The sequence below is a fragment of the Coloeus monedula genome (assembly GCF_965178545.1).
Source record: "Coloeus monedula genome assembly, chromosome: 18".
Lineage (NCBI taxonomy): Eukaryota > Metazoa > Chordata > Aves > Passeriformes > Corvidae > Coloeus > Coloeus monedula.
In genome coordinates, this window is record NC_138798.1 from 13,472,521 (window position 1) to 13,486,283 (window position 13,763).

Sequence of the window (13,763 nt, forward strand, 5' to 3'; positions counted from 1 at the left end):
GCTTGCATAAGAAAATTCAGGAGTCTCTGATGTTTTGTATCATTCCATTTCCCAACTCTTTATCAGCCCAACAAATGCTGGGCCAAACACAACGAGAGACTGTAACTCCAGGAGCAGCCTCAGACAGTATCAGACAACTTCAGAGTTGTTTGTATTTTTACTGTATTATATCTAAAATAAAGCACAGCATAAATGAGCTGGTTTTATACAGAGAATGAAGCAAACCTGGCAACACCTGCAGAAAACTTAGCAGCAAAAACCAATACAGGTTTCATTGAAGGTGACAAGCTGCTTGAAAACCTTCTCCACAGAATTAAAGAACCAATATACAGGAAGAAAATCAAACTTCCTGTATACTCTGCTTTTGTGTTTTGAAATTTTACTCTCTGATGAAGAATGAATTAGCAGTTTTGAGGCAAATGGAAACTTCCTTTTTTTTTTTACTGGTGGTTACAAATCAAAATGCAGCTACTGCAGCAAAGATCAAAACAAAAATAAATGGTCAAAAGAGCTTTCGTTATCTTATCTCCAGTTTTTCTGTCTGGGATTTTTTTCCAGTTTCTCCACCCATGGAATTTTAACAGGCTGCATTCATACCCAACAGTGACCATAAATAATACCTTGTTTATAAAACCACCAATTCACAAGTGCCAAAGAACACAGAAAGTGGTGTTGCAACTGTATTACACATGCAAGGTGAGGCAGGATTGCAGCTGCTATGATATAAATACTGAAAAATGCTTCAGCTTTAGGAAAATTGCTGAGAAGTTGTATTTTGCACAACCATTCTAGAGTATTTTTCTCCTCTGCAGTCAGTGGGTTTTACAAGTTCAGGGGTTTTAGACATGAGCACACCGGACACCTTTGTCTCTCTCTAGTTTATACATCTGACTCAGCAAGGGAAAGCTCTTCAGCAGATTCCACAGGGTTCAGCATTTGCTGAGCACTGTTGCCAGCTGGGTTAATGGCCTGAGAACAGACTAATTAACAGCTAAACCTGCCCTTTGAAGGGCTGGGTGGGGGCTGCCATGATCCAGAACGTTCAGACTGATGAGCAGTGTACAGGCAGTACTGAAGGGTGTCAGGGCAATTATATCTGAGCAAATTCCTTTGACTGATTTACTGGAAAACCGAGGAGGAATGTTGCTCACCTGGGCACTCACAGCCACCCCCCTTGGCTCTGTTGGCCACGGCTGCTGCGTAAGATCGCGCATCCAGGATCAAAAGCTTCTGCGGCTGGATTGCCAAACTCTCTGCTCCTGAGGCATTGGAGATGGAGGAGTCTGGGGAGGAGGAAATGGGTGAAGAGCTCAGAGGATCCTTCTGACATTGGTTACAGCATGATTCACTCAGTCCCACAACGAGAACTGGGACCAAATACAACAGATTCAATCTGTTACAGCACCGGAGATTTCACTTGTACATAAAGCTCTGCCCTCTACAGAAAAGCAACGGTGACAGCCTTACCAAATTCCACATCAGAGAGGTCCCCTCCGTTGGAGAAATCTCTGGAACAATTCCCATTCATTAACTTGTTACTGTTGGACCTGGAGTCTGAGGCACAGGCTTTGGCTACGGACTGGACCAGGTGCTCATCGTCGGCGTTCCTCCAGCCCCACCAGCTCACCTCGGGCTGGCCGCAGCGGGAGATCACTGCCCCATTGCTCTGGTGCCTGCAAACAGAGGGAATACAGAGTTTACAGTCAGGATAAAGAGCACAGAAGGCACAAAAATTACAGTGGTGTGCTCCAGAAGCTTCACTCCCACCAGGAACCATCGTTCAGCAGTTATCCCCAAGCTGGGTTTCAGCTTCCCTTCAGAATGATGGCTGTGACTGCAGTCACTGACAGGTGAAAGTCAAAGCAAGGTCAGGAAGAGAAAGTAAAGCATCTTCTTGCTCAATATTGTGGCCTGTTAGCCAGTGAAAGCTGGGGAGTGTTTTGGAACAGCAGGTGAGGCATGAGAGAGGAATTCAATATGGATGAGGGAAAACTGAAAACACCCTAACCTGGACATGGCTCTCATCTCCCAGGAGGTGACATTCAAAAAGAATTTTATTTTACATGTCTAGAGAGTCAGTAGTTATTTCCTTAAATCTGACCTGGCTTCTTGTACTACACATAAAGAACAGATCTGGAATGATTAAAACTTATTGAACCATTGCAAACACACTCAAAAAGATTTGAGGAGTCTTCCCTATAATCTGTTATAAAAAGAGGACTGAAATGTATTATCACAGTAATTCCACTCACTGCCTTTGTGCTGGCACATCCCCCTGCTGCCACCAGCTCTGTGACTCCCCGGTGACCGAAGTGTTTGCAGCTGGCAGAACAACCTTTTCCCTGACCTTGCCCAGCAGCACCCTGAATTCAGGGAGCTCAGCCCTGGGGGAAGGAGGTCCAGCTGCAGGTACAGGTGGAGAGGCCAGAGCAGCACAGACAGAACTTCTGGAGCATCTCAAAATGTTTAATCCCTGCCTCATGTCCCAGCTGAAATATCCCAGCACTCATCCACACTGCCCTTCACTATTTAAGTCAAAGAACCATAGAACAGTTTGGGTTACGAGGGATCTCGAAGCTCATCTCATTCCACCGTTCCTGCCATGGCAGGGACACCTCCCACTGTCCCAGGCTGCTCCAAGCCCCAATGTCCAACCCGGCCTTGGGCACTACCAGGGATGCAGGGGCAGCCACAGCTGCTCTGGGCACCCTGTGCCAGGGCCTCCCCACCCTCCCAGGGAACAATTCCTTCCCAATATCCCATCCAGCCCTGCCCTCTGGCACTGGGAAGCCATTCCCTGTGTCCTGTCCCTCCATGCCTTGTCCCCAGTCCCTCTGCAGCTCTCCTGGAGCCCCTTTAGGCCCTGGAAGGGGCTCTGAGCTCTCCCTGGAGCCTTCTCCTCTCCAGGTGAGCACCCCCAGCTCTCCCAGCCTGGCTCCAGAGCAGAGGGGCTCCAGCCCTTGGAGCATCTCCGTGGCCTCCTCTGGACTCTCTCCAGCAGCTCCAGATGCTTCCTGTGCTGGGCCCCAGGGCTGGGGCAGCTCTGCAGGTGGGGTCTCACCTGAGCAGGGCAGGAGGGCAGAATTCCCCCCTCCCCTGCTGCTCACACTGTTGGATGAGCCCAGCACCCAGGTGGATTTCTGGGAATAGCAGCTTTTCAAGCACAGGTGCCTCCAGGCAATGTTGTCCTCACCCAGGAATCCCACCTGAACCCTGCATTTCCAAAGCATGCACATGCCAATTACAGTTCCTGTACGTTATGATGCAGGAAAAGATTTTAGAGCCTTCCTGCAAACAAACCACCCACCTGAGCTTCAGGGCAGCCAGGAGCTGTTCAACTCCCTCTAATCAGGGAACCCAGAGTGCTGAGGGTCAGCTTAACCTTTAAGCAAATCTTAACAGTCTCAGCCCTGAACAGGAAGCCAGCCCACCCAAAGCAGCCAATGTTGACTTTTTGGCTCTGAGCACTCTGATGGATGTTTCTGGAGGTGTGACAGGCTGGTTTGTGCTGTGCTGTCAGAGCTGTCACCCCCGGGTGCTGCGCGGCACCTCCTCCGCAGCGTCCCCGCGGGCACCGCGTGGGCGCCGCCGCCTCCTGCTCCTCATCCAACAGCAACACAGGGACGTGGCTCCATGGTGCAGAGCCTTCAAGTGATCAAACAGGCTGGGATACGCAGTTTGAAGTATTTTTCATAGCTCTTTTATAATTGTTTCATATAAAAAGCCTTCAGTTAGAGGAAGCACTGACACGCTGCGTTAAACGAGGCGAAGGAAAAGCGATGCGAAGCCACAGCTCTTACACCAGGTGCCAGCCGACTGCAGGCACAGGGAAATGGATTTCTGCTGGAATTAATAGCCTTCCACAAACAGCTCTACCCATAGCAAATTAGTTCAGGAAAAAATACATGCCAATCACTGAAAGGCCACCTAGTTCCCCGCTACGCTTGCACAAATAAAAGAAAATAAAACATCATTATACGTGTAAGAAATCTATTTTGAACAGAGCAGCTCATTTATTTTTCCATATGTTCTCCCAGATTTCATTACTACCTGCTGCAGAATAATTTTCATAGGTTCATAAAGAGTTATATTTTCATCTCCAGGTCCTTGCCTTGCATTGTACCACAAATTATGAAGACTCATTAGGCCAGGAGATGAGCTCGCTGGTGGCTGTGCAGCCCCACCAGTTCCCTGCACAAATCTGCCACGTTCAGAGGTACCAGAAATCAGCACACAATTCTATTTAGGGGCATACTGGAGGGCTGAGGAATCCCACTCATTCCAACTGGACTGGCCACAGGGATAAAGAACAGCCAGTGAGATGCTGAGGTCCCCAGGGACAGAGCTGGGATAAGAGGGCATCACTCAGAGCTCAGGAACAAAACAAACCAGAACGATTCAAAAAACATAAAGCAAAACCTCCATGGAAAATTCCCTAGAGATAAAAAAACTTGCATCCCCCTGAAGAAACCAAGAGTAAATCAGCATTAGGTAACTCTAAAGCCCTTTACAAGCTGTTGTAGAGCTGCAGGATGCACGTACACCTCTGCACAGGCTTCATCCTCCCCGTGTTCAAACCACCTGGGAGTACAACAATAAATCCCCCAAGGCCTTGTAACCACAGAGCAGAGAGGACTAAGGAAGGGTGAATTGCTCCCTGTACTGCATTTCTGAACTACCAGCACCTGTAATGGAAACCCCACTGCTGCAGTTCAGGGATGTAACTCAGAAGCAGGAACAGAATTTCCGTGTGCCACAGGATCCCTGTGCCTGGGTGGGTGCTCACCCCCAGCAGTGCAAGGCTAAAGGACACTTCCACACAGAGAACTTCCAAGGAGGCTCTCATGATGCTGTTTCCACAAGGTAGGAAGGGCTCTCTATTGTCCTCCCAAAAAATCCTAAGAGCCTTCCCCATGACATTGATTCTCTGGAGCCAGATTTATCGACATAAATTATTGTTCCCAGAGAGGTTGAGGCTGTGGCTGCCCCTGGATCCCTGGAGGTGTCCAAGGCCAGGCTGGACAGGGCTTGGAGCAACGTGGGATAGTGGAAGGTGTCCCTGCCTGTGGCAGGAGGGTGGAATGAGATGAGCTGTAAGCTCTCTTCCAACCCAATGTGTTTCAGTGACTCTATGAAATATGTGAAAAGGTTTAAAAAATTGGAAACAGAAAGAAAAACTGCAGGGTCTGGGTGTGAGATTTCTCTAGGAATTCGATCACTGAATGCAAGCAAGGCTCCTGCCAGTCCAATCTCTGTGGAGCATTCCTGGAGCTTGTCTCCAAATCAGCCTGCTTGGCTTTTCAGCCTTGACTGCTTCACAGGGACAATGAATTTGCCAGTGTCTCTCTGGTCTCTGTCCCAACATTCTGTATCTGAGACAAGTGATTGGACTAATTTAAAAAAAATCCTGATTGCTTTTATTTCCCCTCAAATAAAGCGAAAAGAGGTTTAGTAATGTGATCAATAATGAAACTAAAATCGTTAAGTCCCAAAATAATTTCAATGGATGAAAAATGTTGAATAAGCTCTTGCCCTTACTCCTCCAAAAGTAAGAAAAAAAAGCTGGGTTTATGGCTATATACATATATATATATATATATATATATGGAATTCCAATCATAGAATCATGGAATGATTTGGGTGGGAAAGTACCTTAAAACTCATCCTGTTCCAGCCTCTGCCACGGGCAGGGACACCTCCCCCTAGAGCAGGATGCTCCAAGCCCAGTCCAACCTAGAAATCCTCCTCCACTCACTGCTGTGAGCTCTATTAGAGCCCAGACTGATGAACTGGATGTCTTGAAAAAGCTATTACTAAATGTCAAGATAAGGACAAAAAAAAGAAATCAAAAAAGAGAAACACTTTTCTCTCGCTGATTTGAAGCTCAGCAATGAAACCCCACATGTGATTTACCACCCAGAGCCTCAGCAGAACTGCAGAAAATTGAACATGGGGACAGAACAATTTCCATCTCTGTGGTCTTTTGACTTTTCAGTTGCTCTTCTATAAATCCCTGGAATGCAAGGTGTTCCCAGGAATGAGAACAAAGTGCTTTCCTTCTGTGCAGTGATGACAGGAGAGGGAATGCTGCCCTGGGGAAGTGTTTGAAGGTGAGGTGTCCCCTAATGATGTGACAACTGCAGAAAAGGCCCAAAAGCTGAACCCAAACCCACACATAAATCACACATTTCTCCTTTATACATAAATATAATCTATATACACACATTTAGTACTGTAATAATAAGATACACAGATTTTTTAAAGTCAGCAGATGCTGGAAAGCATTTTTCCCCTTCCCAGAGCTAAGCAGAGGAGGGAACAACTCCTTCACCGTTCCAAAAGAGACCACACTAAACCCCTTGGTTGTTTGGGAGGAAAAGGAGGAAAGACAGGAGGATTTAAAGAAAATTTGCTGCCATGAGCCAATTTGTTCTGCTTTCACAGAACAAGAACCCTTAAGCTCAGCAAACAGTGTTTTGTGGCCTACAGCTCTCCTGCCCTTGGCTCCTCTGACCCAGGCTAAGGATTTGTCAACTTTCCTGCTCTCTGTGTTCACAGGGAATGGGTGCTGAGGCTTAGGGAATATCAGATTCATTATCTTTTTAATCCCTTTGTCATCTGATGTTTGAAAAAGATTTTAAAGATTTATGGGAGGATAACCACCCCAGGGAAGGGGCCACGGGATTAAGTGACAGGTTTATAGGATCATGGAATGGTTTGCGTGGGAACAGACCTCAAAGCTCATCTCATTCCATCCCCTGCCACAGAGAGGGACACCTTCCACTAAATGGGGTTGCTCCAAGGCCTGTCCAACCTGGCCTTGGACACTTCCAGGCATGGGGCAGCCACAGAATATCCACAGAATCCAGAATATTTGAAAAAACAGATGCTGAAATAGATTTTCCACTGAAGAAGCTGCCAAAACCCAGTATCTCAGACAAGCAGTTTTATTATGAAGAATTGCTGGACTCAATCTAAGGAAGGGTCTGTGTAATAAAAACTATCTAAAATATGGAGATAGAGCTAAACTGTACATTAATTTTTACTTTGAGTTTTAGATCTCCTTCAAGTAATTTTGGTATTTGTCCTTGTTTATACTGCAGTCTGAGAATTAGCCAGATGAGTCAGGGAAAAGCTGAAAGAGTACCCAGCCAGGGGGGCCATTCATCAGTTCTCCACTGATGTCTTCACCTTCCATTTTTTCATTTTCATATTAAAAAAATTTAAAAATCAATCTTAACTGGGGTGACTGCCCTAGGAATGATTTGCAGGAGATGTAAATGCTGAGTGCTCCTCCAGTGTGCGTTTGGAATTCTAAATACAACCCATTATTCCCACTCGGAGCGCACATGGAGCGTCTGCCTTAGCCAGAGCAGCCTGAGCACCTCCCAAAATTCCCAGTTTTGACTTATTCCAGCTTTTCTTTGTCAGGACTGCCTGTTTCCAGCCTGGTGAAGGCTGTTGCAGCTGCTCCTCACCTGTACACCACGGCAGGGATGCGCTTCCAGGAGCGGAAGCTGGCCACGCTCTCCAGCTCCTTATCCGTGATCCAGGCGGGAACGATGATCTCCTGGGGGTAACTGCCACACAGCCTGTGGGGAAAGGGAGCAAAGTCAGGGATAGGGAGCAGCTCCAGAACCCCAGAGAGCACAAAGCTGCTGTGGAGGAACCTGATGCCCCTTTTGCCAATTCCTGCTTCCCTGGATGTTAATAAACTCCCCCTTCTCCAGCATTAAATATGGAGGGATGGCTCTTTCTCCTTCCCTCCTCTTCCAGAGGCCAAGGCAGAGATTCCTCCTGCAGGGACACCAACCACCAGCTGTGAGTCATTATCCTGCACAGGCAGAGCACTGACACTGCTCCATCACAAAGTGTTCCAGCTGGGTTTGCTCTGAGCAGGACCAGGGATCAGCCAGAACACCCTGTCTCCCCCGCTGTAGGTCACAGAGCACCTTCCCCTGCTCCAGAGCCTAAAGAGGACTTTGTCTGCACTTTGAGTACCTCAGAAAGGGTTTTCTCTTACTTATTCATCCACAAATTTAACCCTTCCAAATGTGTTTGGTTTTGGTTTTGGTTTTTTAAATACATGTCTTTGTAGTAAGTTAGAGAGCAAGACACTATAAAAAAATATTTTAAAAAGTTCAAACTCCACTCTTTGCTCACTTAAGATCTCCCTTAGAATGCTTATTCTCTAAGAAGCCACATCAAAATCTGGTATTTCCAAGCCTAAAAAACCGTAGCAGCTAATAAAACATTGAGAAATTAAAAGCACATTTTTTCTATAAACCAACAAAAAAATCCTAATTCTGATTGTCCCTTCTTTGGAACTGTAGAAGTTGAAAAAAGTTTCAGTAATTGAGTGTTTTGAGATGCAATTTGGCTGTGGAGGAGCAGCCCCATCACTCACTTGTACTTCTCATTGATGTTGGAAATCCTCCAGGCATTGTTCATATCAAACCCCATCCGCTCCACTTCGTTCTTAAACCTGGAAGTTACATGTTCTCCTGGGGATCCAGAGCAGAGGGAGAAAATGAATGGGAAATAAGGAATTAAGATTCCTGCTTTGCAAAACAGAGAAAACCAGCACATCCCTCAGTCCAACCCCACCACCTGCATTTCACAGCCTCATTTTGACAATTGCATCGATGGCTCTCTCTGGCCAACTCTCCAGAAATGCCAGAGTCCAACAAGGAGCTTTTCCCTGAAATTACCAACTTCTGGAAATTCATATTAAAAAGAACAATGCTGCAGACCAGAACCAAGGACATCAACAAAGGAACTGAGATCCATCAGCAGTCCAAGTGGGATGGTCAGAAGTTCAGAAGACTTTGGTATCAATGAGAAGAATGTGAAGCTCTGGTGAAAGGGGAAGACCTGGAATGTGCCCTGGAACGTGGGCAATCCATTGAATATGCATTTCCAGCTCCAGCTTTCCTGTATGGCTGGAGGCAGGTCCTGTCATTTATCCTGCATCTCAGTTTTCCATCGTAAATTGGACATTATTGCTCCATGAGTCATGTGCAGATAGGAAAGTAAAATGCATAAATGATTGTTTGACACATATATCAGTCACAAGAGCCTCACAAATTCCTGGATTAATACATTAAAGGAAGTGCAATGAGCCCCATTTATTTCCTAGACACTTTCTTTTAAAGTCTCAAAATACAATTGAAAAATATACAGTGGCAATAAAGAATAAGAAGACAGAAAGTCTGGAAAATGAGACAAAATTTCCAAGTTTCCAGGGCTAAGAGAAGTGCTAAATTTAATGAGCATGTGAGCAGCACTAGATAAGTGATTCTGAAAGTCCATCCATTGCTTGTCTCTTTAAATTACTGTATCATTAAATCCTGAGGCAGAGCAGCACCCAAGGGGGGAAAAATCTGTTGAAAAATTAATGCTTTAAGTATTACATCTTTCCATTAAATATTTTAGAAAACCCTTAAAGTCTGTCAATCCCCCAGCTATCTGTAGATACACATTTAACTCCAAGATGTAAATGCACATGTCTGGAATGATTTTTAATGCCAGGTTACAGAACAATGAGAGATAAATAGAAATAGGTAAATTAGGAAAATAGATGGCAGCCTAATTACAGGACTTAATTAATTACAGTGTTATACAGATCCTTTGTCAAGAGCAGAGGTGAAATTGGACAACACATTCCAGCCAGGCAACAACCTCTGTCAGGTTTGTCCTTGGCAGTGACTTTTTAAATTTAAAAACCCCACAAATCCTTTTGCTGGATAGGCTTCACCATCAGCTGCTCCTTAAAACTTGTGCTACATCCTTAAGGATTTTTCTGGATAGCAAATGAGAATAATGGAAATATCCCCAACCAACACTGCTCAGCCCTGGTGGGTTTTAAGAGAAACACATAAAACTACATGAAAATGAAATATTCTGTTTGATTTTTCCCTCTTAATTTTTAGCTACTGTGAAGCCACAGGTTTTCCTCTTGGAAAAGAAGCCCCAACCTTAACATTTAGTCCATTCCTCCTGAACTGCTGGTGTTTTAAGAGGCACTTTGAGCCAACACTGATAATGCTTAGAAGCATCCCAATCCACTCTCAAAATGCCAGGAAAAGCAAGCTAGATATTTTGTGGGCTTGTGCTTCCTATTAAAGCTGACTCTGTGAGCCACAGCCTGGATCTCTACTACAGACACTGCTAACATATTTTTCCCAGAAAATGTGTTCTGTTGACACTTGGATGGATTTTGAAGCACTTTGGTATTTTTGTCTGTATCTAGCAAACAATGGGCTCCTTGGACATAGAAGAGAAATGACAATGTCTTGGGATTGACTTCTTCAACTCCATTCACACTGATTTATTTCAGCTATAATCCAGCTGTTTGAAGGAGAACATCTACCCCCAGCCACAGGCAGCTACAGGGAGATGAAGTTATGTTAAAGGAAATTATTTGATAGACAGAGCTGCAAGAAAAAAAGTTGACTGGTAGAAGTTAATAAAAAGGTAAATGTTGCTTCTTATCCCTGCAAGTGTCCGAGGCCAGGGTGGACTTGGAGCATCCTGGTCTAGTGGAAGATGTCCCTGCCCATGGCAGAGGGTGGAATGAAATGGGCTCTAGGGTCCCTTCCAATCCAAACCATTCCGTGATTCCACGATTATCCTAAGCTAGCATTAGGCTGAAATCTTCCTCATGAAGCAAGGAAGAGGAGACTCAGCAAGCCTTCCACAGGTCTGCTAGCTCCCATTTCCCTAATTTAGTTAGGAGGGAAAAGCCCTGGGTGTGAAACTCTGCTCTGAGGAGTTTTTTGGCATTTTCCAGAAGCTGCTAATGAAGTGGGTGAACAGGAACAGGGCCAGGGAGCTCCTCCTCCCACTGTGTGATCCCTGCTCCTCCCCAGACACCACAGACATGAGAGCCTGTGCCCAGCTCCAGAGCAACCAGGACAGAATCCCAGGAACATCTTTCAGCCTGGTAACTGGGACACTTCCCTGAGGCAGTGAATTGTGACTGACAGGAGATCACAGAGGGCCTGGAAATCAGATTTCTTAAACAAGTGTTACAACCTCCAGCTCGCCAAGTTTGAGCTTTTATTTACTTGTGGGCTTCCAAAGCTTTCCAGCAAGGATGCTATCCCACTAAAAAAGATCACTGCCTGTGGCTGTGAATGAACCTCAGGAGCAGCTCAGGGGCTCCCTTCTCCTCTCCAACACCCATCTTGGAGATCACTGTTCCAGACAGTTACAGAAAACGCGGCAATCAACCCAAAATGGTTTAGACTGAAAGCTGCTGCTGTGGTGAATGAAGGTCTGGTTACACCTGACTGACTGAATCCAATCCACCCCAGTAACTCCCTGGGGATATCCAGGTGCTGCTCTGGTGATCCCAAAGGTGTTCCCACATACCTGGCCGACACAAGTCTCCGTGCTGCTCCTTTTCACTGGCATAAACCTCCATGCACCAGGCGTGGTAGGCAAAGGAGAACAGGTCCTCTATCTTGGACGGGGGGCGGATGGCATTGTTCAGCCTCTTCAGCCAGTCCTGACACTGCTCAAAGGTGGAAAACTGACACCTGTCCAGAGACAAACATTCCATGGGTGATTTTCAGTAAGAGATGCTGCTCTAGAAGGTGACAGGCTGAGCATGAAAAGGTGTGTGAGAGCATAAAGTGAGGGTGAACAACTTATTGACAACTTAGTTCTGCTTCCATGTGCATTCTAATGGGAAGTAAAAATGAAACCTGTGAATATGAGTAAGGAAACACATTTAGGGAGTCAGGATTAACTGAGCAGCAACGTTCTGTGACTGGGAATAACCAGGGTGTGCCCTGCCAGGAATGAGGGGAACATTTCTCCATGTGTTACCTATGAAACCCAGGAAAGATCACTGAGGTCAAAGACAGGAATGTGTTACAGCCCCTTCTCACCACTGGAATCAGGGGGAAACTCAGAAAACTATCCCACACATTATAATCTACATAATATAACTGTAACCACAGTCCTGTAAACAAGAACAGGCTGGGAGAGCAGGGGGTGTTCACCTGGAGAGGGACTTGGGACAAGGGCTGGAGGGACAGGACACAGGGAATGGCTTCCCAGTGCCAGAGGGCAGGGCTGGATGGGAGATTGGGAAGGAATTGTTCCCTGGGAGGGTGGGCAGGCCCTGGCACAGGGTGCCCAGAGCAGCTGTGGCTGCCCCTGGATCCCTGGCAGTGCCCAAGGCCAGGCTGGACATTGGGGCTTGGAGCAGCCTGGGACAGTGGAAGGTGTCCCTGCTCATGGCAGGGTTGGAATGAGATGGGTTTTAAGGTCCATTTCAAACCCTTCTCTTTGTGGCTTTGTTGGGAACCACAGACTGAGCTTTGCCCAATGTTACAGACTAACAAAAAGCAGAGAGAATATTCCCTACACAGGAGAAACAAACCTTTAAAGCAGTGCATTAAAATTACATTAGCTTTTCTTTTCAAAGAGGATTCCTGGACTCTTTAGAGTAAAAGGGTGGAAATAAATCAGTGATTTATTTTGCTCTGACATTTTTCTTCAAGATTTTATAGTTATTAAATATTGCCCAAGTATTTACATTCGGCTCAGTCCGAGTGCTGCTGGTTAATGATGGCATCTGCACTCCCTCGGGGCAGATTTATCACCCCTACCTGCAAATAGCTCAGAGCCACAACGTGGAAGGAAAAAGCCATGTCCAACATCTCCCAAGAGTTGTGAGGAACTGCAGCCTGAGGGGTTTATTTCTTTCCCATCACTGACTGTACAGCAAGCCCAGCCTACTTGCTGAGACTGGATAACTCTCCATTAAATATTCAAACTCAGGCAAAATACATCTCACCCTAAATTCTTTCTAAATTATTTTGAAGTTAGTGGTGCAAATAACAAGTATTATCTTTACTTGAATTCTACTACTCAAAATACAAAGTTTGCTCATGAAAAAGAACAGGAATATGTTCTAAATCCTCTGTCTCAGCCCCAAACTTCACCATCTCCCAACCAACCGTCACAAAGTCCTCAGTCTTGGAGATGCAATTTTGAGAGGAAATTGATAAGGAAGGCAAAAATACAAACAATCAATTTGTATTCATTCTACAATTGAAGGGAAATAACAAATTAATGTAGGGAGGAAAGGTGACTTTCTTAAATGTCAAGAGCTACAAGTGAAGAGGAAGTTAAACATTGAATTCAAATTAAACTAAGTATTACTTCCAAAGTCAAATCAGTCCTGGTGAAAAAAACAGCCTTTCAGGAAGCAGCTGACCTGTTAAACATTCTGAGTGCTCGGAGATGGCTGGGACTCCTTTCATTACACAAAAGGTATTGCCAGCAAACATTTAATCAAAAAGAAATGTTCCTTTCTTCTTAATTAAAGTTCATAGATCAAAATTAATTTCTGCAGCAGAAAAGTAAAAAAAAACCAAAACAACCCAGCTAAGGGTAGCTCAGGCTGGGCAGCTCAGAGAGTCCTGGCTCAGGTCTGGAGCCTGCAGAAGGACAGCCAGGAGGAACTGCTGGCTGCACACCTGGAGCTTCCCTCACCTGCTTTTCCCTTATTCTCTCACTTTCTTTTCCAGAAGGTCACCATGCCTCAAGGATAGTGACACCTCATGGGTGTTGAAAATGCAGCGTGGATGAAGCCTCCAAACCCCAAATCTTGATTAAACACTTCTCCAATATGTGTGTCAGTGGCTTTATCTACTTCTGTATCTATTGATTTGCATCTATAATACATGATAACTGACTGTAAAGCAGGGAAAACACAGTGAGACTAAAATTAACGTCAGAATAAA

General features: G+C 45.5%; 1 protein-coding gene across 8 annotated transcripts in view; it reads right to left on the bottom strand.

The window, feature by feature from the left end:
• The window catches only part of MTMR3 (myotubularin related protein 3), a 74,643-nt gene that overhangs the window by 17,138 nt on the left and 43,742 nt on the right, over positions 1–13,763 (bottom strand). For all 8 annotated transcript variants that reach the window (XM_082293317.1, XM_082293318.1, XM_082293316.1 and 5 more), the window contains 5 exons: positions 11,377–11,543; positions 8,408–8,504; positions 7,479–7,592; positions 1,468–1,673; positions 1,152–1,283 (listed from right to left, as the gene is read on the bottom strand). In XM_082293317.1, the coding sequence (XP_082149443.1) occupies positions 1,152–1,283; positions 1,468–1,673; positions 7,479–7,592; positions 8,408–8,504; positions 11,377–11,543 (716 nt within the window). The remainder of the gene's footprint in view (positions 1–1,151; positions 1,284–1,467; positions 1,674–7,478; positions 7,593–8,407; positions 8,505–11,376; positions 11,544–13,763) is intronic.